Here is a 22,151-nt window from a genome sequence, read left to right as displayed (position 1 = left end):
AATTGGAGGCTGTGAGTATGCAAATCCAAATTAGGCTTAATGAGCCAAGGGTTCCACATATCTGCCGCAGCTCCAACTTAGCTTCGCGCCTCAGCAGGCAGCAGCTTGGCCTGGCTCAGCTCTTTAACTATTATTAATAATAGTTATATTTCCGCATAATGCACGACGACGAAAGTTTGCTGTGCGTTTCGGCTTTCTTCAACAGCACTCGGCGCTCTTTTCACGAAAATTACAAATATTTTTACGAGGCTAAGACCAAGTCCATCTCTATCTCTCTGTGTGTTTTGGCCAAGGTGATTGCAACGCTTTTGTGGGCAAATGGAACTGTGGGTTGAGTTGGTTTTTTTTTTTTGTCGATTATCGGAGAACTATCTCCGTAAGCTATAAGCTATAATCTGGCCAAGACAGACTTTAGGCTAGTCTCCAAGAACGGTTATGTGGGTTATGGCTAAGAGTGTTCATTAAATTGTTCTGGAGTGGGGCCATAAATGGTTTGTACTTAATGAGAGTTTGTTTTAAATAGTAATTACACGAATTAACGAGGAGTATTTGAGATATTTAAATGTGTACCGGATAAAGAAGCTTCAATTATTAGAGAACTTTAATGAAGGCTTAAAGAGTTTATTTTTTGAAAACTATATTGAATTCTTGAATAAGTATATAGTAATATACGAGCTTTATTTAAAGATTCAAATGCTTTTAAAGGATTTTTATTTGTATTTTGTCAAATATTTTACTATATATTTTGATTCCTTTTACAAAACAATGTCCAGAAGACCCCTCACATTTACTTGTTCACGTTTTAAACCTTAAGTTTCAATATCCCATTTCCTTTGGCACTCTAATCCGTTCACAAATATCTTTCAACTTGTCTTAATGACCAGGTAAAAGCCCGAATTGGCTCCCTATCCATTTGTCACACTTTCTTACCTTCAGGCCGTGTTGTAAATCCTGGTCATTTGGGTATATTGGTTAATCCCTTTTTAGCTGAAGTCGATGGCACAGCGGGGTGATCACGTTTGGAGCTCGTAGCTCTCCACTGGAATCTGGGATCTTGGATCTGTTCGATGCACAAATGGAACCAAGAGCAAGTCTCGAGTTGCTCGCTTGTTTTTGTTTTTTCTTGCGAATATTTCTACATATATTATTAATAATATTATTATATTATTCTATAGCCGGGCACTGCGATTTGTGGCGGATCGAAGGGACGCGCTGCGTGTACGCGGAGCTGGTGCCAAACAGGACGCACACGGAGCTCGGAACTGGGTAACTGGAAGACAACTCGTCGCACACAGAGTTGAAATGAAAATGCGGCCCGGCCGTATTGCTAACCAAGATTTTATATCGCGTGAAAGTTTTGACCCCTTTACCACTGGCTCCGCTCGAGCGAAGACTCGTTGCAGAGAGTCTTCAAAGAGCGAAAGAGAGTGGAAATTGTTGGCTCTCCGAATGCAAAATATGCCGTTTTCGGTGCTATTCTTCTCTGCCACAGCATTTATATTTTTTTGTTTTGTTTTTGGCCCGAAACTCGTTAGGCCGGGGCAACTTTTCATTTCAGGCCGCTTTCTGCGCGGCGCCTTGTTTCTCTTTTAGTTTTGTGGAGTATTTTTTTTGGCAAGCAGCTCTTGCCGCTTACCGCTTGGTGTCAAGGTAACTGGTGACGTCGGGCTACCTCAACGATTGCCTAATTTCGATTGTTATTCGAAAAGGGTTCGCATTCGCTTGCGTCCGGCTCTGACTCAGCTAACGGGGCTCTTGGCGACGCTTGTTATTCTGGCCAATGCATTGGAAAATTAAATTATGAAAGCTTATGCAATCCCTAATGACATAATGCTGGCACACTTGGCGGGGCTCTGCCCAAAAAAAAAAGCGTTAACGGAATTGTCACAGCAAAGGCAGCAACGAAAAGGCTTAGAGAAGGTAAGAGACCACCTTTTGTTTGACCTTTGTGTTTGCTTTAGCGTAAATAAATTTAATTGGTTTATCAAGTCAGAGCCCTTTTGTTTCTTTTTAGGGTGAATAAATTAAAATTAAAAGGCTTTACAGTGACTTTTTCTCCCCAATTCATGCTTAATTGAATAATTTATAAATTCAAGTTCGTTGCCTAAGTCTTTTGTTTTTCTTGGGGAAATACATTCAAAATAAATCAATAAATACAATTGTTTGCATTGTTATGTGTTTAATTAGTATGCCAAACAGCAAACAGAATAAATATTGTGAAAGTTTGAGCTATTTACTTGAAGAATATGAAAAAAATTGAGCTTATATTGTGTGAATTCTATAGGTAAATTCCACAAATGAAGGGTTTTATTATCAGCATAATGAAAATAAATATAAAAGGTCAAAAATAAAGAGGAATATTAAAATATCAAACGATGCAAATCAATTGTATAGAAAAGAAAATCATTATCTCTAAATATATTATAATATCTATACACCCAAAGTTTCGTTTTTATAAAACCAATCAAATACCCTTCAAATAAACTTACAAAATTACTGCAAATCTATCGAAACACCCATTAATCCCCTAATTCGAACGAATTATGGCGAGTGTCAAGAAAATGTCGCCATTAAACATTATTAAAAATTGTTAAACCCAATTTTTAAACACACTCGCCTTGGGTCTTCCCCATTGCACAATCCAAAAACAGAAGTAAAAGCTAACAACTTTGTGCCAATTTTCTTGGCAACAAATTTGATCAATTTTAAGTGTAAATTTGTCATTTGCACAGTTGCGATCTTTCATGGTGGATCGGCGTCCAGTCAATTTCTGATGATGAAATGGCACAAAAATGTTTACCCTACGAAATCAAACCAAAGAAACGGACTCAAAAAAAAAATATGATTAAGTAGAAATGCCCAAATCGGACAGAGAGAGAGAGAGAGAGAGAGAGAGAGATATGTATATAGAGATCTATCTCCGACAATTGGCCAAAGTCACTGGGCCGAGCCCAAGAAAGTAATCTCGGTGCGGCGATGATGAACTTTCATTCGCATACGCACCTTGGCTGCCCAAGCGATGACATCGAAAGAAATCGAAAGTTAGGGTTTCGATTTCAAGCCACACCACGGACCCAGCTCCAAGACGTATTTGGATGCGGATCCGGGGTGAATCACACGCTGTGTGATCCGCTGGCCCAATGACGTAGATCCTCCGCCAATGCGTGCATTTGATATAAACAACAAGCATGCCGGGTTACACTGGAGCTGGAGCTGGAGCTGGAGCTCAGCTCAGTTACCAACTCTGGAATTGGGTCAGGGACGTGCCTGGCATGCTAATTGAGCCGTGGATCCAATCCGCTGACGCACTCGCTCGTGGGCAGGCCCAGAAAATGCTGCTCGTTTCTGTATTTGCTTCTGTTTCTGTCTTGGTTTTTTGGTTTCTGCTTCGGTTTCGGTTTGTTTTTGTCCCCTCTTTCTAGAAAATTGAGGCACTTCTGGGCTGAGCTGAGATCAGTTGGGAAAGGCAATGGTTTTCGAGCTCTGATGTAATCTTAGTTGGAGAAAGTGAAATTTCGAGGTTTCCTCGACTGGAATTTCACAATTTCATTAAAATAAAATCAGTTTAGGTAGGGCTTGAAATAAATTAATATGACCTTTAAGGGAAAGAACTTAATCTATATATTTGAAAAAAAAAACAAAACGTATAGAAGCCTTATTTATCAAGAGTAGTAAAGCAGCATGAAATACTAGTAAATATTGTAGAGTTCCTGCTTAAATTTCTTATTTTTATTTAAAAATATATATACCTTTTTAAATTGTTATCTAGACTTACCATAAAATTCCTTTTCTAAAGTTTTGCAACCAATTTTAATCCTAAAACGACCTTCTTACTTAACCATAAAAGGTAGTAGTGTGTCTGCCCCCATAATCCACCACTAATTGTAAAAACTTAAAACATTTAAATATTTATTAGCAGCGGTAAAGTGTTTACCACTTGTATGAAAAATGTCTCCATTTAACGTTGTCGTCACCAACAGATACTCCTCCTCCGACCCAATCTTCAGCTTTTTGAATCATCATCATAGTGGCGGTGGAAATAATAAAAATAAAGCCGGGTTCATTCAGTTAATTTTTGTTTCATTTATGAGAAGATAAAGATAAAAACCAGTTGCTGTCCCCGCAGTTTTGCAGTTATAACGGTCGGCAATCCAAACTCTTATTGTTTATAAACAAATTATCGTGGACTAAGGCGGCTTCCAAAACAATGTCAATCATTATGCAAGCCGAACTCCGGCCGGAGTTGTGGAGCTGTGGAGCTGTGGAGCTGCAACCCCGTTGCCCGGTCATCGAGCTCAATGGAACAACTCCACACTTTTTACTTTCCATTTCTTTTGTCAGCGTCTTTTGCTGGGCCGCAATTTGCTGGCTTTTTTACTTATTGTTCACTTGGCTGTAACTGGCTTTTCCGTTGGCCTGTCTTTGTGTCTGTCTGGCTGTCGCCGGCCCTAAATCACATTTATAAAGACAATGAACCTAGGTCCCTGACTGACTGCACAGGTGTATATGTATGTATATTAGTCAAAAGGTGAGGTGAAGGGGCTAAGCTCCATTAAATAATTTTGTTTGGACCATTGGAATGCAGAAAGTTTGCTCATTCACTTATTAAGGGGTAGTATTAGCCGAAATATATACCAAATAGGATTTTATGTATGCCTTAAGTATATTTTTCTTTACTTATTTTTCTTGATGAAAAAGTCTTACCCTAACTTCTTACCTTACTTTCTCTATATAAATATTTCCCCCCAGTCCTAGTTATCTGTACTATACCTTCAATTTCTCTCAGTGTCTCTACAAAACATATCAATTGATTTGGTCTTTGGTTTCGATCCTCGCTTGATGGCTGCTGCGCCCTTTTTTCGCCATGTTTTCGAAGTCTTGGGCCGCATAAATGGCGCTTAATTATTATTTTATGCATATGACTTTGGGGGCCGGGATGAGGTCGGATCGAATGGGAGTCGGGCGGACGCAGCGGAGAGGCGAGCATGGACGGAGCCTGAGTCATGCGCCATATATCACTTTCACTCGCCAAAAAGCCAAAAAATGCCAAAGCAAAAAACGGCAAGAAATCTCAATCGGATGGCCAAAAGCCAGACACAAGACACAGCCAAAGGCGTGTCTGGGGCCAAGGAACAGCTAGGCTACACTGGAAACCTAGTGCAGAAATGTGTTAAATGATCATTTTAGCTACAACCCACTAAGTAGTAATAATTTTGAAATAAATATCAGTATGTTATACTTAAAAAGGAAAACGAATTAATTTTACTTTATGAAATGCTTTTGCCATATTTCTGGTACCTTAAAATCCAACTTTGAAGTTTACCCTGATGCAGTCTTCCCAGTGTTTTCTGTATTTCAAGAAGTATTATTTCTATAATATTTTTCTAAGTATATATAAACAACCCAATCGACTCTCATGTTCGATATATTTAATTGCTTAAGACAGTGTCGAGAGTTTAGCCGCTAAATAAACTTCAACATGAAACTGCAATGCCAACTCCGGATCTCGAATTAAGCTGCAGTTTGAAGGAGTGTTGAAAGGTCTTAAGTCCGCTCGATTGTATAAGCCACTCCACTCAACTCAATTCAGCCTTGCCAAAAAAGAAAAGATCTTTTTAAATATAGTTTTCTAAAGAAAAAAGGCTAACAAAAAGCTTTACGCTTTGTTTGCTTTTTTAATCGTAGTCCCATTTCCAATTCCCACAAGATTTCGATTCACGATCAATATTTATTAAAGACAGTTGAGCATTAAGTGTGTATCTTTCGGTTAGACTGTCCGTTTAGCACACACTCGAGACTGCAGGGTTTTCACTTTCATTTCGTAGCTCGAAGCTACAGCTACAGATAAATATATATAGATATATATATAGATATACATATAGTAATATTCAGTTGTGCGTATGCAAATTAGGTAGCGACAGCGGCAACAAGGCGCAGAAATACCGTAAGTGGCCAAAAGCCAAATCTCTGCTACAGATACCAAAGAAAAGATGCCCAAGTCAAGATACTCAGATACTCGACTACAGGCAGCCAGTTAACTGTTTTTATTTTTTCGCTAAATGAAAGAGAAATTGTGCGCCAAGATTTGTATTTTTTTTATATATACATACAATATATAGTAGGTATATATGCTAATTGGTGGCCTAACTGAAGCTTGGAGATAAATAAAGGTCTAGTTCGTAGGTAAGATAATATAAGCATTATTGATGGGAATTATATAGTTATGGTAGGGGAGAGTGTTGTAATACTTTGATAATAATATATTTTATAAGAAGCCCCGCCCTAGGGAAAACTGCATAATGAGACATGATGTAAACAACTTCCTTCCTTCGAAAAACCTAATCCTATTCAATATAATCCTATTTTATATCCACTTAACTATAACTTCTTAAAAATCTAAACAAAATAAGAAAGAGCATTCCAAGTTCGTTTCCAACCCTGCTAATATCTCCATCGATTAAGCCCATGCTGCGATTGGCTCTGCGAATATTTTATAAATTTCGCATAGCGGAAACCATAAGATTCGTAAATTATTACTATCTGTGTGTGGTGCTTTCTTCGGATCTTTCTAAGGTTGGATAACACACCAGGCTTTGTTGTGGCGTGGAATCTCCGTTGCGCAACGCTTCAGCAAGGTGAAACATTTGTCCCGAAAGTATATTATATACTACTTTTTTTTTCTGTAAAATGCATTAATCAAATCAAAGGCGATCGCCAACTGTGTGATCTCAGAATTATAAGCACGATCATTGGTGCTTGTAAAGTGAAAAGTTGCCGGGAATTTGACACCCATTAAAACGGTTTGGTTTCGGTGTTTTGGCTCTTTTAGGCTTTTGCCTTTTGCTTTCATTCAGAGGGCCGAGAAATCGGCGTTAATTGAATATTAAGGTCTTAAGCGGGGTTAATGGTTGGCGGATTGGATGCGTTTTTTTTTCTGGCCTGCGTTGAAGCCATTTATAATTGCATTTTAATGCTATTTATATCTGGCCAGATATATATCTACACTCACACACACATGTGTAGTGGCTATCATTAGGCAACGCTCGGCAGCCGTTGGGTTACTTAATGACCCTCGGCCCAAAGACCAGAGCTCCAGCCTCGCAGCCACTAAACTGTGAAAGAGAAATGGCCGGGCGCAAGAAAGAGATGCGGAGAAAGCACGGTAGCAGCCGGTATTTGTAGTTAAAGCAGAAAAGCACAGAAAAAAATATTGATATTCTAAAGAGATGTGAAGAAATTTATATAAAATGAATTTATATTCCCTTATATTCCTCATTCACACTTACTTTTACTAAGTATAAACATGAAAGGAAACTAACTTTGGTAAGCCGAAGCGTATACTATTAAGTTAGGCTGATCCTAAAACTAGGTCTGATCCCTTTTATAACATCTACATATATGCATATCATATTATACTTGTCATGCTAAAGACTTACCCCTTAGGCATCTCATGTTATCAGCAAAGTCATCTTCTTCCTGTTTATCCAGATGTATTGGTTGGCCACGTCATATTTTTTGAGTCGCAAGAGTAGTCACTATCACTATCACCACTGATGTTAACACTAGGTACCCCTAGGACAGACTGAGGCCGGCCGGCGGCAGCGCGCTGTATTTATAGTCTCCGAGCAAAGAGAACAGAGAATTTGAGAGCGAGAGAGTAAGAGCTAATTCTATAAAGAGGCAGAGAGACATAGAGAGTAAGAGATAGCTCTAGAGGCACACATAGAGGGATAGCCATACAGGGCGTGCGAGCGAGCGAGAGAGGCGAGTTTTGCATTTTCGTCTGCATTTAACGATCGTTCCGATGCTATATAGGATATAGTCGTCCGATTTTATTAAAATTAATATAGAAATTATAAAATAATACCAAATGGCTTTATCTTAAATTAGATGCAAATATTTTGAGAACCTGAATAGTTATAATTTATTTTTTAAACATTATCCGATTGTTCCTATGGCAGCTGTACACTATAGTCCTTCAATCCCGACTTATATAATAGTTAGAGTATATAGAATATAAACTGCCAAGTTTCATTTAGATAGTTTTAAAACTGAGGAACTAGTTTTCATAGAAACGGGCAGATGTTGATGCTGATCAAGAATATATATTCTTTATATGACCGGAAATGACTCCTTTACTAAATAGCAAACTTCTGATTTAAATTATAATACCCTACAAGGGTATTAAAATTCGTTGGCCTAACCAACTTTCTGCGGCCTTGCAACAAAAGAAACAGGTACACACACACACACACACACACACAGATACTTTATCTGTATTAAAGATGTATGCAAATCCGTTGGGCACTTACTTTCGATTGCTGTACTTGTGGAAAGGTTGTTGCTGGCCTACTGCTCCGATGTTGCTGCGGGGCCTGCACCAAGTTACTGCTGATTAAGTTGCTGTCTTAGATTCGTTCACGCTGTTTGAGTTCCATTTAAATAATCATGTACATTTGATTGTTTACGGGTCCACCTGCCGAGAAATTTAACTTGAGTCTTTAAGATAAAAATAGGTATTTAATCATTACATGAGTTGGCCTGCAGATTTCTCTGAATGAATAGATTAATACGTAGATAGACAAGGTGTATATTTAAGAAATAACTAAGAAAACATCGTTTTTATTGCCCCTTAAATTAAAAAAAATCGAAATATTTATTTAATAGTTGATAAAGATTTTAATCTTGAATCGGAATATAACAATATATAGGATATATATAGGACATTTTATGAGTTCAATATGACATGAAGTATTCGAAGAGATAGTTAGGCGAATCTCTCTAGGCATCCAGGAAAAAAAAAAAATGTTTTCCATTTTTTACCTAATATTATATTTTAAAACTAAAAAAAAATATTATAAAATTTTGAATTTGTTCTTAATTTTAAACTTAGTATGCAGATTTGTTAACCCAATAAAAACTAACATATGAATGTCTTCCGAATTAAAATTAATGCTTTTTCGGCTTAGTTATCAGTATTTTTAACTTTGATTTGTCGAACAAATTGTTAATTCAAATCAATAAAATATTAAAAATTTGAAAAAATGTACATTCACAATTTAAATTTCCTCCATCCCGCGTAAGCACAGTTAATCACATTTTCATCAAAGTTTCCCACCGCCTTCATTAAAGCCAGCTATTTTTACATCAGTCTGGTAACGCGGGTTTGAGAGGGCCATGATCTTTAGCAACAGCTGATTTGGCTCCCGCGATTTTCAACACTTTTTGCGCCAAAAGTCGAACACAACTGCGGGTGTGTGCGTTTTTGATTATTATTTTATTAACAAAAAACAAACGAAGCGGCACCAAAGTGACCCAGAAATATGAGCGAATCGGTTGCAGAAACTGCAGCGACGGCGGAAAATGAAGAGCAGGCCGACGACACCATGGAAAAGCTGGAGCTGAACGAGGAAGACGAAAAGAATGTGTCTGCAGAAGATTTGCTCGGTGGCAAGAGTTTGATGATGTCGGACGACAGCGAAGGCGAGGATATAGCAAGGAAAGTATCTCCGAAGGCCAGGCGCCAGCGGAGGCTGCTCAGCGATGATGGAGAGGATGCGGGCGATGCGAATATGGAGCCGGAGCAGCAGAACGTGAAGGTGGAACCAAACGATGAGGCAGCGGCTACCAAACCCAAAAAGAAAATATCTGCCATCATAGACACAGACAGTGAGGAGGAGCCACAGGAGAATGAGGAAATAAAACCTGATCCGGAGACTCCACCCAAGACAATCACAAATAGCAAACTCAAGGGTTTGGTGGACACGGACTCCGAACCAGACGAGCAAACATCACCGAAACCTTATACGGAAAAAACTATAAAGGTGGCCAAGAAACAAGTTAAAAGATTGTCCGACGAGGAGGACCAGGAGAACAAGGAGAAACCTTCCAAGAAGAAAAAGAAAAAGAAGCAGCGAATGGACAGTAATAGCGAGCAAGAGGACCACAAAGGTATGTGCGACGAAGAAACCAGCCCCGTGACCAGCAAACTCAAGGGCTTGGTGGACTCGGAATCCGAAGCGGAGTTAAGCAGTCCAGAGAAGTCAGCAAGAGACCAGGAAGCACCCACTGAAGCACTCTCAGGGAAACCCAAGAAGCCAAAAGTTGTGCGCGTGAGTTAACCTACTAAATTCCTCTAAAATGTAAAGTTAACCATGTACATTTCCCAACAGGAATCAGCTAAGAAAGCTTTGCAGGGGATGCAGGCCATACAGAGCGAACAACAACGTCTGCACCGCGAGGCCCACATAAATGTGCCCTACCATCAGCCGAAGCCCAGGACGCTGAAGGAGTTCCTTGCTCGACGCACCATAAACGAGCCTCTGGCTACCGCCTTGGCCGGTGGCAGTCCCATGCCCAACAAGCAGCCCAGAAAGCCGGTGGGCTTGCGTATGGCCAGCGAGGACTTGGAAGCCTTTGCGTAAGTTATGATTCAAGGATATGTATATAAAGCCGATTTAAACTTTGGATTGCAGGAAACTTATGGAGGCACGAGCCCAGGAGGCCACAGAGTTTTTCAAATCCGAATCTGAGCCGGACGAGGAGGAGGAAAGTGAACCAGAAAACAATGCAGAGGAACCACCCGTGGAATTGAAAGGCAATCCAGGTGTTATTGATGATGTACCAGAGATCCAAGAAGAACCCAATGAACAGTCAGAAGAGCTTGCCAGCGAACAAATGGAGGAGAATGCTCTTACAGAAGAAGAGCCCATTGCTTCCACTTCAGCTGCAGCAGGTCTGAAGGAATTCCGAACGGAAGGTGAGCAGAAATCTCCCGCTAAGATCGTTCTCGTTACGGAGGTGGTGGAGCTGCCCAAGCTGGACTTGAGCACCATCAAAAAAACGCCCCCTTCCAAGCCGGCAACGCCAAAAATAAGCGAAGCAATTCGGCGGCTGAAGGTCGAGAAGAGCACGGATGTGAGCCCCTCGTTGAAGGGCGATGCCAGCATGGTAATTGACCTGGAAACGGGTGATATGTTCGCCAAGAAGCCAACTGGAGTGGATGATTTGTTGCAGCGTTTAATGAAGACGCGCGAGGCCAAAAAGCACAAGGCCTCCGAGACAGTCAAGTAAGTAAACCATATCTCTTGTCATCGAATCCATATTAATCTTTGATTTCACTTGCAGCATTCTAACCACCGAGCACGGAAAACTGGAGATGTCCAAGGTTAATTTCCATGCGCACGAGGAGGAGCCCGTGAGTAAGGAACCCAAGCCAGGAGCGGGGTATAAAAAAATGCAGGAGCACCTTAAGACTTTGATCACCAAGAAACGATTGGAAGAGCTGCGAAAGAGGCAAGCTGAGGAAGAACAGGAACGGGCTGCCGACGATGAAGACATGGAAGTGGATGAGGATGAAGAGTACGAGCCGGAAAATAAGCCTGTCCACGTCGAGGTAACCATTAACGATGAGGAAGAGATCTTAGAGGAAGGCCACGACCTAATTGATGAAGATGCAGAAGAGATGGTCGATGTAGGTGAAGATCAAGAAGAGAATATAGAAGAAGTAGAGGAAAAGAGTAGTGACAGTGAAGAGGAAAGCGAAGCAGAACCAGAGGCAGAGCCGCATACGGAACGTAAAAAGAATAGAATAATAAAGGCCTTCCAGGACGACGAAAACTCCGACGACGATGATTTGGACCTGCTACAAACCCCCAAGACAAGCGGTGTTCCCCCCATCACAGCCACCCAACTGCAACTCTCTGCCAACAAGCTCTTCGACACGGAGACTCATCGCACAGCCAGCGATGAGGAGAACGAGCTGCTTGACCTTTGCTCCGGACAGTTTCCGCAGACCCAAATGCACTCCTCTGCAGCACCCTCTGTGGACACGGCTGTGATCAGTCAGATTCCAATGACACAATTGGGAGAAAGTAGCCAAGACGCGCCCGAAGAACTTGAGTCCCTCTGTTCTGGCACTTTTGCAACACAGTTGCCAACGCAAAAGCAGGAACCCCTGTCGGATTCTCAACCGGCCTCTGAGGTAGCTAACAAAATCCTTTCCAGCGATGAGGAGGAGATCAAGGAGGACGTCCAAAATGCAGAAAAGCCGCGTAAGAAGAAGCTCACCAAGAAGAGGCAGAAGAAAAAAGCCAAATTGGGCTTCTCCGATGACGAGGAAAGCGACGAAGAGGAGTTTGAGGAGGAAAGCGACGAAGAACCAGCAGAGGATATACCGGAAACCTTTGTGGACTACGACTCCGAGGAGAACGAAATCGTTGTGGAGATGAACAAGAAGGAACGCAAAATACGCGCCGCCAACTTTGTGGAGAAAGAAGCTGAACTATCGGAGTCCGAGTGGGGGTCAGCCGATGAGGACGAGAAGAACATGGATACCTATGACATAGAGTTGGGCGATGAGGATCAGTTCGATCGAGAGAAGCTGCGTAACGAGCTGGGGCAGATACATGCGTATGTATATATGTTCTTTTCCATCCATTACTCTAAGTTTTTTCTCTTAAAGACGGAAAATGCTGGACCAGGACATTCGAGAGGTACGCAAGATCCAGGAGATGCTGTTTGAGGACGAGGAGGGCGCAGTGCGTCAGCGTCAGTTCCGCTGGAAGAATGCAGAGAACGGCTTCAGTCTGGAGGAGCAGCGTCTGGAGAATGGCGAGGCCAACGAGGGCAGCGGCGATGAGGAGAATGAGCACCTTTGGCGTAAAATCCGCTACGAGCGCGAGCAGCTGCTCTTGGAGAAGGGCCTAAAAGCGGTGCGACAACTACTGTCATTCCTTACCCCTATCATAGTTTATAGTGTGTCCTTATATTTTAGGAGGCCGCCTCGCCCCTGTCTACGTCCATGATGAACAGCAGCGCTACTCCTGGTAGCTCCATTCGCCGACTGAACATAATTACGGCCAAAAAGACAACGGTAGAGGTGAAAAAGAGTTCCCCATTCCTGATCTCAAAAACCGTCACTGGCAACAAGCTGCAGCAGAAAAGCGCAGTACGTGGATCTTTCTTGGTCCGAGATCAGGAGACGCTCACCAAGCTGGCAGCAGGACTCACCAAGGGATCATCTGTCGATGCAAGCGGTGAGGCGAGCACGGTTTCCGTGAAAACAGCCAAGGCCAAGAACTTTGTCTTTGCCACTCTCACGGAGGAGGAACATGAGGTAAGCTCTAGCTTATACTATGGCAATTTATTTTATTTATTTATAACTATCTTTAAATTACAGAATCAAAAACGTAAGGCTGCCGACTTACTCAACAGTAGCAGTGAAACGGGAGTGAATTTCATGAAGAAACCTAAACTGGAGCCCCGCAGAGACAAGTGCCTTATTGATCAGTTGCTTTAAGATTACTCTATTTTTAATATTTAGCCACGTCTAAGTTGTATATTAAAATAGGAGACCTCGTACGTATGTTAATATAATTAAATATATAACTAAGAATAATTTTGTAAAGGCATAATATGGTATATTATAGCTTAAGTGGGAATTCGATTGAAAACAATTTATAATTAGCAGTAAATAAAACATTAATGACGGAAAATTGATTATTTTTCGTACTTTTAAACAGGTTCCTATTTGTTATGTGGTTTTATATCTCCGTAACTAATAATTACACTTTTTTCCATTGAAATAATTGTCAAATTAACTCAAAACATTAAATTATAAATAAATTATAAACACTTAAATAGTTTTCAAAAAAATCTTTTTGTAAATCATAAAAATAGCGGTATGTTACGATCCTTTCCACTTTAGGTATTTTTGGTATATTTCGCATACCGAATGATTTCTGGTATTACGCTATGGTCACTCTTGTAAAGGCAAATTGGAATTGTATATAAAAAACGCGAATTATGTGAATGAATCATTGTAAAAGTCGGAACAAGGAGGTAAATCAAAGGGTTAAGCGCCCACCTCCACTGTCGCACTTCGGTTAAATTAATCTAATCTCGGCGAGCGCTGACGTCGCGTCGACTGCGCTGCCTCCACTGAATTTTCTTGCCGAGTGCCAAGCCAGGCCGGCCGCCGGAGCGTCCGTCGATCAGTAAACACTCGCCCGAAGACGCCGCCGGACGTCTCGATCTCCACAACCAGACCCAGTGAATCCCCCCAAAACAAACACCATGGTGGCCCCCTCGAAGCTTAGCCAAGTGCTGAGCTACCAAAACTTCGTGCACGCCGTCTCTGGAGCCGCGGTGAGTTGAGTGCACATTTAAATATTTGCCGGCTAAAGGTCAAGAAGGCACTTTACAAATGCTAATTGACACATACCTCTCTTACAGGGTGGCTGCATCGCCATGAGCACCTTCTATCCGCTGGACACGGTGCGTTCCCGCCTGCAGTGTAAGTTTCCCGTCCCGCCTGTAACTAATCTTTGAAGACGTCCATAGATAAGGTAGCACGCTTTTATAGTACCTTTTATACCTTTGGGCGAGTTCAAACTCCAGCGATTGGAAACTTTCTATTGATATGTTAAAGAGCCGCCGGGGTCTAATCAGTGCGCCGCGTCGCTAATCCAATTTCATAGGTTCTGTATATAGAAAGGGGGAAATCGATAGGATCTCTGGTTACTATCGCAATGCGAGATTGTATATGTTTGCTTAGGAAAAATGTGCAGGTTATTAGGAAGATCTGCAGAAGATACATGGCATATTTATCAAATTAATTTGCTCACTACATTAATCATTTATTAAATTTGTACGGATTAAAGGGCAGTCTTTGATTGCATTTATACCTATTTTCCATTTGCTCACTGAAACCAAGCTAAAATTCTATTAAAAAATAATACAATTAATCAAGGTGGAAGAAGTGCACATTTGGACTTTGCCTCACGAAATTAAACAAACAGTAGTCATCGCCTAAAATACCTCTTAAAATATAAGCCAAACCTCTAAAAAGATTACTAAAGAGAGTTTACTATAGTCTCTCCAGGTTCAATGACAGAAATGGGATAATTATCGTATTAGGAGGGTTCAAGGTCGGCTTAAACTCATTTTCGTATATGCGTGACAGATTGAATTAGCGTTTAAGCAACAGAAGCCACCACACAGGCAGTTCCAGGTGCCATAATCTCCAACTCTAAATCATAAAATCTCCAACTCAATATGTAAACTAACACTTATTTATTCCCTTTTGCAGTGGAGGAAGCCGGAAAGGTTCGCAGCACTAAGCAGGTGATCAAGGAGATTGTGCTGGGCGAGGGCTTTCAGTCCCTATACCGCGGACTAGGACCCGTTCTCCAGAGTCTGTGCATCTCGAATTTTGTCTACTTTTACACATTCCACGCTCTGAAGGCTGTGGCCTCGGGCGGCTCTCCCGCCCAGCACAGCGCGTTGAAGGATCTATTTCTGGGAAGCATTGCCGGTATAATTAATGTGCTGACCACCACACCCTTTTGGGTGGTTAACACGCGTCTGCGAATGCGCAACGTGCCCGGAACTTCCGACGAGGTTAACAAGCACTACAAAAGCCTGCTGGAGGGTCTCAAGTATGTGGCAAAGACGGAGGGCATTGCCGGCCTGTGGTCGGGCACGATTCCCTCGCTGATGCTGGTCTCCAATCCTGCCCTGCAGTTCATGATGTACGAGCTGCTTAAACGCAACCTAATGCGCTTCAACGGCGGTGAGATGAGCAGCCTGAGCTTCTTCTTCATCGGAGCGATTGCCAAGGCCTTCGCCACGGTGCTAACGTATCCGCTGCAGCTGGTGCAGACCAAGCAGCGCCACCGCAGCAAGGAGGCGGAAACGAAGCCATCGACATCGTCTAATGCCAAGACGCCCAGCACGCTGGAGCTGATGATCAGCATACTGCAGCACAATGGCATTCGGGGGCTGTTCCGCGGCCTGGAAGCAAAGATCCTGCAAACCGTGCTCACTGCAGCTCTCATGTTCATGGCCTACGAGAAGATCGCCGCCACCGTCGGCATGCTGCTCAAGCGCAACTGATGACAGAGGCTTTAGCTCTAGTCTATCCGTAGTTTTAGTCACAAAACACTAACCATAAGCCGCAATGCATCACAGTCTGTCTAGGGATCTACGGCCAGCACAGAACACAAACGAAAACACTCCAAAGGTAGCCGCTAAGCGTGGATAAAATAAAGGAAAGGATAATGCCTAACAAAATGAAAAGATAATAACTGGAGCGTTTTATTCATGATAGTCTGCACAGCAGACTGCCTCGTCAGAGACTGCTTATTCTGTCTTCTTTCTCCTGGAACATCTTGGCTTTGATGTCCACCAAAGTCTGCTCATTGTCTTATGCCTCCTCCGACTCCGACTTCTCTTCTTTGGAGTCCTCTAAAGGCTTCTCAGTCTTTCCCTGATCCTTGTCTTGGGGTTTCTCTTTCTCTTCACCATCATTGGAAGACTTCTTATCATCATCCAAAGACTTCTCCGACTTGGAATCCCCGCCATTATTCGATTTCTTCTCGCTGGGATTTGCCAGCTCTGCCAGATTGTACTTTTTGCTCTCCAAATAGTTGTCAATGACGCTGAGCAGACAATATCCACGTAGCACCTCTACTATGATTGATTTCTTAGCCTCCTTAAGGTCCACTTTGTTACCAATGTTCTTGGAGTTGACCAGATCGGCCAGCTGGTGGATAACCTCATCCCGTTTGATTTGCTGGTTGTAGCGATGATTAAAGATGATCCCATAGCTAGTGGGTTCCTTAAGGAAGTGCTTGTCAAAGAGAGTCCCAGCCGCATTGATAATGTCCGGCATATTGGCACGGCAAACGGCTTCGATGGGCACCAGGCGCAGGACAAAGCGGGACTGCGATTTGCCGGTGGTTTGTATGTCGTTGATAATGTACTTTCCTAGCTCCACGGGATCGTCGAGCAGTGTGCGAATGAACACACAGTTGGTGGTGCCGGTGCCCATGTTCTGGAAGCGCACCTTGCGCTGCGAAAGAGTCTCGCGGCATTTGGCTGCCGCTGCCTCCAGATCGTCGTCGTCATCATCGGCTGCAGCTTCACCAGCCAATTTTTCTGCCTCCTTCTGGTCATCATCCGGCTTCTTTTCCGGCTCCTCTGGCTTTTCCGGGCCGTAAAGCAAATCTGCGTAGTGATTCAACAGATTGTAGCACTCGCGCACGCATGCCTTCTCGTTGATATTGCACGTGGCGAAGAAGCCGCGCTGGCCCGGCTGGAGCACCTGACGCTTGGCATGGAAATACTTCTTTTTGTTTTGCTTGAACTTGGGGTTCGTCATTTTAGCTTTTTTAACAGAAGGTTCCATAAAATATAAAAGCGTTTTACCGGCGTTAAATGACAGTTCCCAAAGCAATGTGACCAAGCAAGTTGGAAATAGCAATCCTTAATATGCCCGCCAAAATAGCGTCACGAAGGAATTTTAATTTGATTGCTCATTTAGATTATCAAATTAATAAATAAGTAATGGCACCTAAAATAATGAAAAAATATATTACAGTTAATTTAATTAGCCAAGAATATATGTAAATTAATAAAACAAAAAAAAACTCCTTTGCATCAGTTTGGTATTTTCGGAGGTGGGACCACTTTCATGTATTGGCCACACCTACCTGGCGTTACTCTTTTCACCCCTGGGCACACTGTTTGCCTTTCGCACGCGTATTTTTCTAGCAATTCTGCGTGTAAATTTTGTTGTTAAATCACAGTAAAACAGCATCAATCATGGCACAGTTCGACCTAACACGTATCAACTGTCAATACCTGGACAGGCATCTCACCTTCCCGCTGCTGGAGTTCTTGTGCGGCAAGGAGGTTAGAAAATTTGCCAGGCGGTGCTCCGCCAGCGGATGCCGTGTCACCATTGTAGAGCTTATGGGTTATATGTGTTTTTTTGCATTGTGTCTACCACAGATCTACAATCAGCAGGAGCTGCTGGAATACATCCTGGAGACGGTGAACAAGACGAACATGATTGATTACACGATGGACACGCGGAAGCGTCTCAATCTCAGCCAGGAGATGCCGGAGGAGCTGGTGCAGCGCAAGGCGGAGGTCCTGGCCACTCTCAAGCAGCTGCAGAACGAGGTAGCGCCGATCATGAAGGCCACCGACATCCTCAAGAACGGCGAGAGCATGAAGGACTCGAAGACGTTCGTCAATGCCTTGCAAAAGGACTACAACTTCAAGCTAGAGCACCTGGAAAGCGCCTACAAGCTGGCCAAGTATCTGTACGAGTGCGGCAACTACCAGGAATCCACCTCGTACCTCTACTTCTGTCTGATTGTCATGTCGCCCAACGATAAGGTGGGTAGAGGATCTTATCCAAAATGAAAGAATCTTAGAAACTAACCTATTCCACCATTTAATTGCAGAACTATTTGAATGTGCTATGGGGCAAGCTGGCTGCCGAGATCCTGACCCTTAACTGGAACACCGCCCTGGAGGATCTGACGCGTCTGCGTGACTACATCGACAGCGCCAACTTCAGCACCATCCAGGCCTTGCAGCAGCGCACCTGGCTGATCCACTGGTCGGTGCTGGTGTTCTTTAACCACCCAAAGGGCCGGGATCTCATCATCGAGATGTTCCTGTACAAGCCGCTGTATCTGAACGCCATCCAGACGATGTGCCCGCACATCATGCGTTATCTGGCCACCGCCGTTGTGATCAATCGTACCCGGCGCAATGCCCTCAAGGATCTGATCAAGGTGATCCAGCAGGAGTCGTACACGTACCGGGATCCCATCACCGAGTTCTTGGAGTGCCTCTACGTCAACTTTGACTTTGAGGGCGCCCGTCTGAAGCTGCACGAGTGCCAGACGGTTATCCTTAACGATTTCTTTATCGTCGCCTGCCTGAACGAGTTCGTCGAGGATGCCCGCCTGATGATCTTCGAGACGTTCTGTCGGATCCATCAGTGCATCACCATTAGCATGCTGGCCGATAAGCTGAACATGAAGCCCAACGAGGCAGAGTGCTGGATCGTCAACCTCATCCGCAACGCCCGTCTAAATGCTAAGATCGATTCGAAACTGGGACATGTGGTGATGGGCACCCAACCGCTGAGTCCCTACCAGCAGCTGGTGGAGAAGATCGACTCGTTGTCGATGCGGTCGGAGCATTTGGCCGGTTTGATTGAGCGCAAGAGCAAGCAGAAGAACCAGGAGTCCATCGACTCGTGGAAGTACTATTAATCCAATCTGCTGACTTTTTATCCACAAACTAATCTAAGACACTTTGTACCCTCCCAATGATTGCGCGCAGTCGAGCGAATAAACCAACATCATCAGCCTTTCGCTCAAATGCTCAATTTTTATTTCCATTGGAATCGATTAAGGCGGGAATTTTCCTAGTCTTACAATTAGCTGCTTGTACCTACGCGTCGGTGCTGGATCTAGCCCCGGATCATACTATTAATTGCTACCGCTGTTTCTTTTGCTTGACCACCAGCCAAGACCGCACGGGCAGGTCCTGCAGATAGACAATCCACTTGCGCACCAGCAACAGCCACACGATGCCGTACACTACACAGAACGCGGATTCCAAGTAATAACCATCGAAGGTGATTTCGCACTTGCCCTGCCCTGCCTCGCAGCTCTGCAAACATGAAGAAGATATATGGGTATATTGTTAGGAAAAGGAATATATTTAATTCAAAGATGCACTTACCTGCTGTTCCTCCTTGCCCTGGCAGCTGTTGGCCGCATTATTGGAGCACTGTTTCCACGTGAGCACATCCACCAGCCAGAGCACCACGGTGTTGGGCCAATTGCCGCCCAGGTTGCACAGCGTATTGAGGAATGTCATATAGGTGCCGCCCACCGCTGGGTCCGAGATCTTGGCAAAGAAGGCCATGGCGGCCACAAACATGGAGTAGAGGAATACCTGGTAGCAGGCATAGTTGATCACCAGCAAAACGTAGTAGTAAACTGGCACTGTGCCACCCTGAATGATGTAGGGTGTGGCATACGCAAAGAAGGTGGCCACCGTGGCCATTATGAGGCGATAGGGAATGGCCTTAAGGTAAACGTCCATGGGTCGGGGGCCATTTGTGTAACGACCCACCGCTAGCGGCAGGATGAGCTGCAGCGGTACAAGGGGAATGGCTAGCAAAGCTAGCTTATCCTTGGGCACGCCGGCATCGATCAGCTTCAGGCTGGTAACTGCATCAGAGGCGGCGAACGTCACCTTAACGGTGAGCAGGATGACGGCCAGGATCTGCACCGGTCGCTTACGAACCATGTCCCACAAGATCTTGTAGCTCTGATGAATGTTTAGCTCGTGCTCCTCCGTGTACCGAGCGTCCATGTGAGCGTCCTCGATGTCGTTCTCCTTCTTGAAAATTGCCACAAGAGTGGTGGCCACCACAAACGTGATGCCCCAGAACCAAAGGAAGCGCGGCAGCGTCACAAATCCTTCATCCATGGGCACATCCCGCAAGTACGTGTTGCAAAAGTCCTTCGACTCCAAAGCGATGAAGACCACATAGCCCAGGAAGTAGCCAGCAGTCTGGCCAACACTGTTGCAGGTGGAGGCATAGCCCACGTTGCAGCGCTTGAGCATGGTCAGCGCCCAGCCATCAACGGCGATGTCCTGAGTGGCAGCTAGGAAGTTCAGCAGGAAGAATAGAAGCGTCAGCAGCGGTACATTCGGTTCCACGCCATTTCCGCCCAGCCAGCGGTCCACGTGAAGCGACAGGAGCAGCATAAAGGCTCCCAGGAGGTACTGCACGGGCACCAACCATGATTTCCGCCGTCCAAAGCGGCGCACGTACAGAGAGTCCACGATCGGGGCCCATAGCAGTTTCAGGCTGAAGGGCCAATAGGCGAAGGAGAACTCGGCCTGCTGTTTGTAGCTCGCTCCTCGATTCTGGAGGAGCATGGGAATGGCGGCAATGAGGCCAATGGGAATGCCCTGGAGGATGTACAGGAACAGCAGGATGGCTATATTCCTTCGATCGCCGCGAATATCGGGCTTTTCGTCCTCCTTCTCCTTGTGCGACTTTGAGATGTCCTCGATGAGCAGCTCCTGGTCGGCATCGCTGCCGGGTGCCTTTCGCCGTACCGCAGACATGCTGATCTGAATTAATATAGAGGCTATAATATATGAAATGCTGTCGGATTTGGCTCACCTGTTTTCCTAATCACTAAACAGGTAAAATAACAACAAATGTCCCCAGGTCCACGTCACTCAAGCGTCGAGCTTTTTTTGGTCGTGACGGATTTTTTGGAGGCTGCTTTGATTTTTTATGATATATCAGATTATAAAACTATTGTGTTTTTACGCCAGCGCTTTTTAAACTAAATCATTTTTTGTCCAAATTTTATTTTTTTAAGAGGTCGTGGCAGATGTTTTTGTGGCATTGCCTAGAAAGCTTAAACGCAACTGGCCACACTAATTAAGGTGGCGGGCTGAAAAGTCGTACAATAGCGGTTAAAACAATAGGTTCGTTCTGGTGGAATGTCCTACAAATAATTAGCAAATTATTTAAATCTTCTTCCAGCCGATAAGTAGGCTTTGTTTTTAAACCTTGTAGCCCCAAAAAGCTGTACAAATTTGAGGATTAGTAGTTCACACAGCTTAAACAAGAAAGAAAGCTAGCTTTGGTACGTCGAAGTTTATATACCCTTGCAGATGACTAGGAATTAATAGAATATAATAATAATAGAATATAATAAGTATATAATGTTAAAAAACAATAAAGTAATGCATGCATTAATTTCTTTAACCTATACATATTATATTTAAAGTTTTACATTCACAGTTTTGCATTTTCCTCTATATCTAAAAACTGTTTGTATGGCAGTTATATGATATAGTAGTCCGATTTTCATAAAATTTTACACAAAATTTTATAATTAAAGAAATGACTATATAAATAATGGCTATATCTCAAACTTGATCAGTTGAAAACGAAAAAAGTTATAATTTTTGATTATATTCATTTATCGATCGTTCCTATGGCAGATATAGTTGCCCGATTTTCATTAAATTTAACACAAAATAATAGAATAATATAAAATTTTATAAATATCTGTTGAAAACTGAAAAAGTTATACTTTTTAATTGTATTAATTTCTCGATCGTTCCAATGGCAGCTATATGATATATTAGTCCGTTTTTTATAAAATTGTATAATACTATAAAATAGTTACATTTTAAATTTGATGAAAATCTATTGAAAACTAAAAAAGTTATAATTTTTTTCGTAAAAATATTTCGATCGTTCCTATGGCAGCTATATGATATAGTCGTCCGATCCGGCC

General features: G+C 43.1%; 5 protein-coding genes across 6 annotated transcripts; 3 read left to right on the top strand and 2 right to left on the bottom strand.

Annotated features, from left to right (window-relative positions):
• Positions 1 to 9,210: 9,210 nt before the first annotated feature.
• On the top strand, positions 9,211 to 13,520 carry Claspin (claspin). Its single transcript, XM_020951879.2, has 7 exons — positions 9,211 to 10,112; positions 10,173 to 10,420; positions 10,476 to 11,069; positions 11,128 to 12,411; positions 12,464 to 12,713; positions 12,776 to 13,117; positions 13,181 to 13,520. Exons 1-7 carry the CDS (start codon positions 9,324 to 9,326, stop codon positions 13,298 to 13,300), a joined length of 3,627 nt encoding a protein of 1,208 aa, XP_020807538.2. The 5' UTR covers positions 9,211 to 9,323; the 3' UTR covers positions 13,301 to 13,520.
• A 59-nt stretch (positions 13,521 to 13,579) lies between these two features.
• On the top strand, positions 13,580 to 16,085 carry PMP34 (Peroxisomal Membrane Protein 34). 2 transcript variants are annotated; one of them, XM_020951863.2, is made up of 4 exons: positions 13,758 to 13,842; positions 13,911 to 14,148; positions 14,236 to 14,296; positions 15,092 to 16,085. In XM_020951863.2, the coding sequence occupies exons 2-4, from the start codon at positions 14,077 to 14,079 to the stop codon at positions 15,895 to 15,897; spliced, it is 939 nt and encodes a 312-aa protein (XP_020807522.2). In that variant the 5' UTR covers positions 13,758 to 13,842; positions 13,911 to 14,076; the 3' UTR covers positions 15,898 to 16,085. The 2 variants fall into 2 exon arrangements, with proteins under 2 accessions (XP_020807523.2, XP_020807522.2); XM_020951864.2 differs by having other exon boundaries at positions 13,580 to 14,148.
• On the bottom strand, positions 16,075 to 17,271 carry LOC110183561 (THUMP domain-containing protein 1 homolog). The gene has a single exon (XM_020951862.2). The coding sequence runs from the start codon at positions 17,189 to 17,191 to the stop codon at positions 16,208 to 16,210; it is 984 nt and encodes a 327-aa protein (XP_020807521.2). The 5' UTR covers positions 17,192 to 17,271; the 3' UTR covers positions 16,075 to 16,207.
• Positions 17,272 to 17,462: 191 nt separating this feature from the next.
• On the top strand, positions 17,463 to 19,188 carry eIF3e (eukaryotic translation initiation factor 3 subunit e). Its single transcript, XM_020951861.2, has 3 exons — positions 17,463 to 17,697; positions 17,797 to 18,189; positions 18,258 to 19,188. Exons 1-3 carry the CDS (start codon positions 17,608 to 17,610, stop codon positions 19,077 to 19,079), a joined length of 1,305 nt encoding a protein of 434 aa, XP_020807520.1. The 5' UTR covers positions 17,463 to 17,607; the 3' UTR covers positions 19,080 to 19,188.
• On the bottom strand, positions 19,178 to 21,313 carry LOC110183559 (acetyl-coenzyme A transporter 1). Its single transcript, XM_020951860.2, has 3 exons — positions 21,017 to 21,313; positions 19,555 to 20,964; positions 19,178 to 19,482 (listed from the first exon to the last, which is right to left on the bottom strand). Exons 2-3 carry the CDS (start codon positions 20,956 to 20,958, stop codon positions 19,306 to 19,308), a joined length of 1,581 nt encoding a protein of 526 aa, XP_020807519.1. The 5' UTR covers positions 20,959 to 20,964; positions 21,017 to 21,313; the 3' UTR covers positions 19,178 to 19,305.
• Between the last annotated feature and the right edge of the window lie 838 nt (positions 21,314 to 22,151).

Source organism: Drosophila serrata, unplaced genomic scaffold, assembly GCF_035046125.1.
Source record: "Drosophila serrata isolate PLE 108 unplaced genomic scaffold, ASM3504612v1 contig_273, whole genome shotgun sequence".
Lineage (NCBI taxonomy): Eukaryota > Metazoa > Arthropoda > Insecta > Diptera > Drosophilidae > Drosophila > Drosophila serrata.
This window is presented reverse-complemented; position numbering and strand designations above follow the sequence as displayed.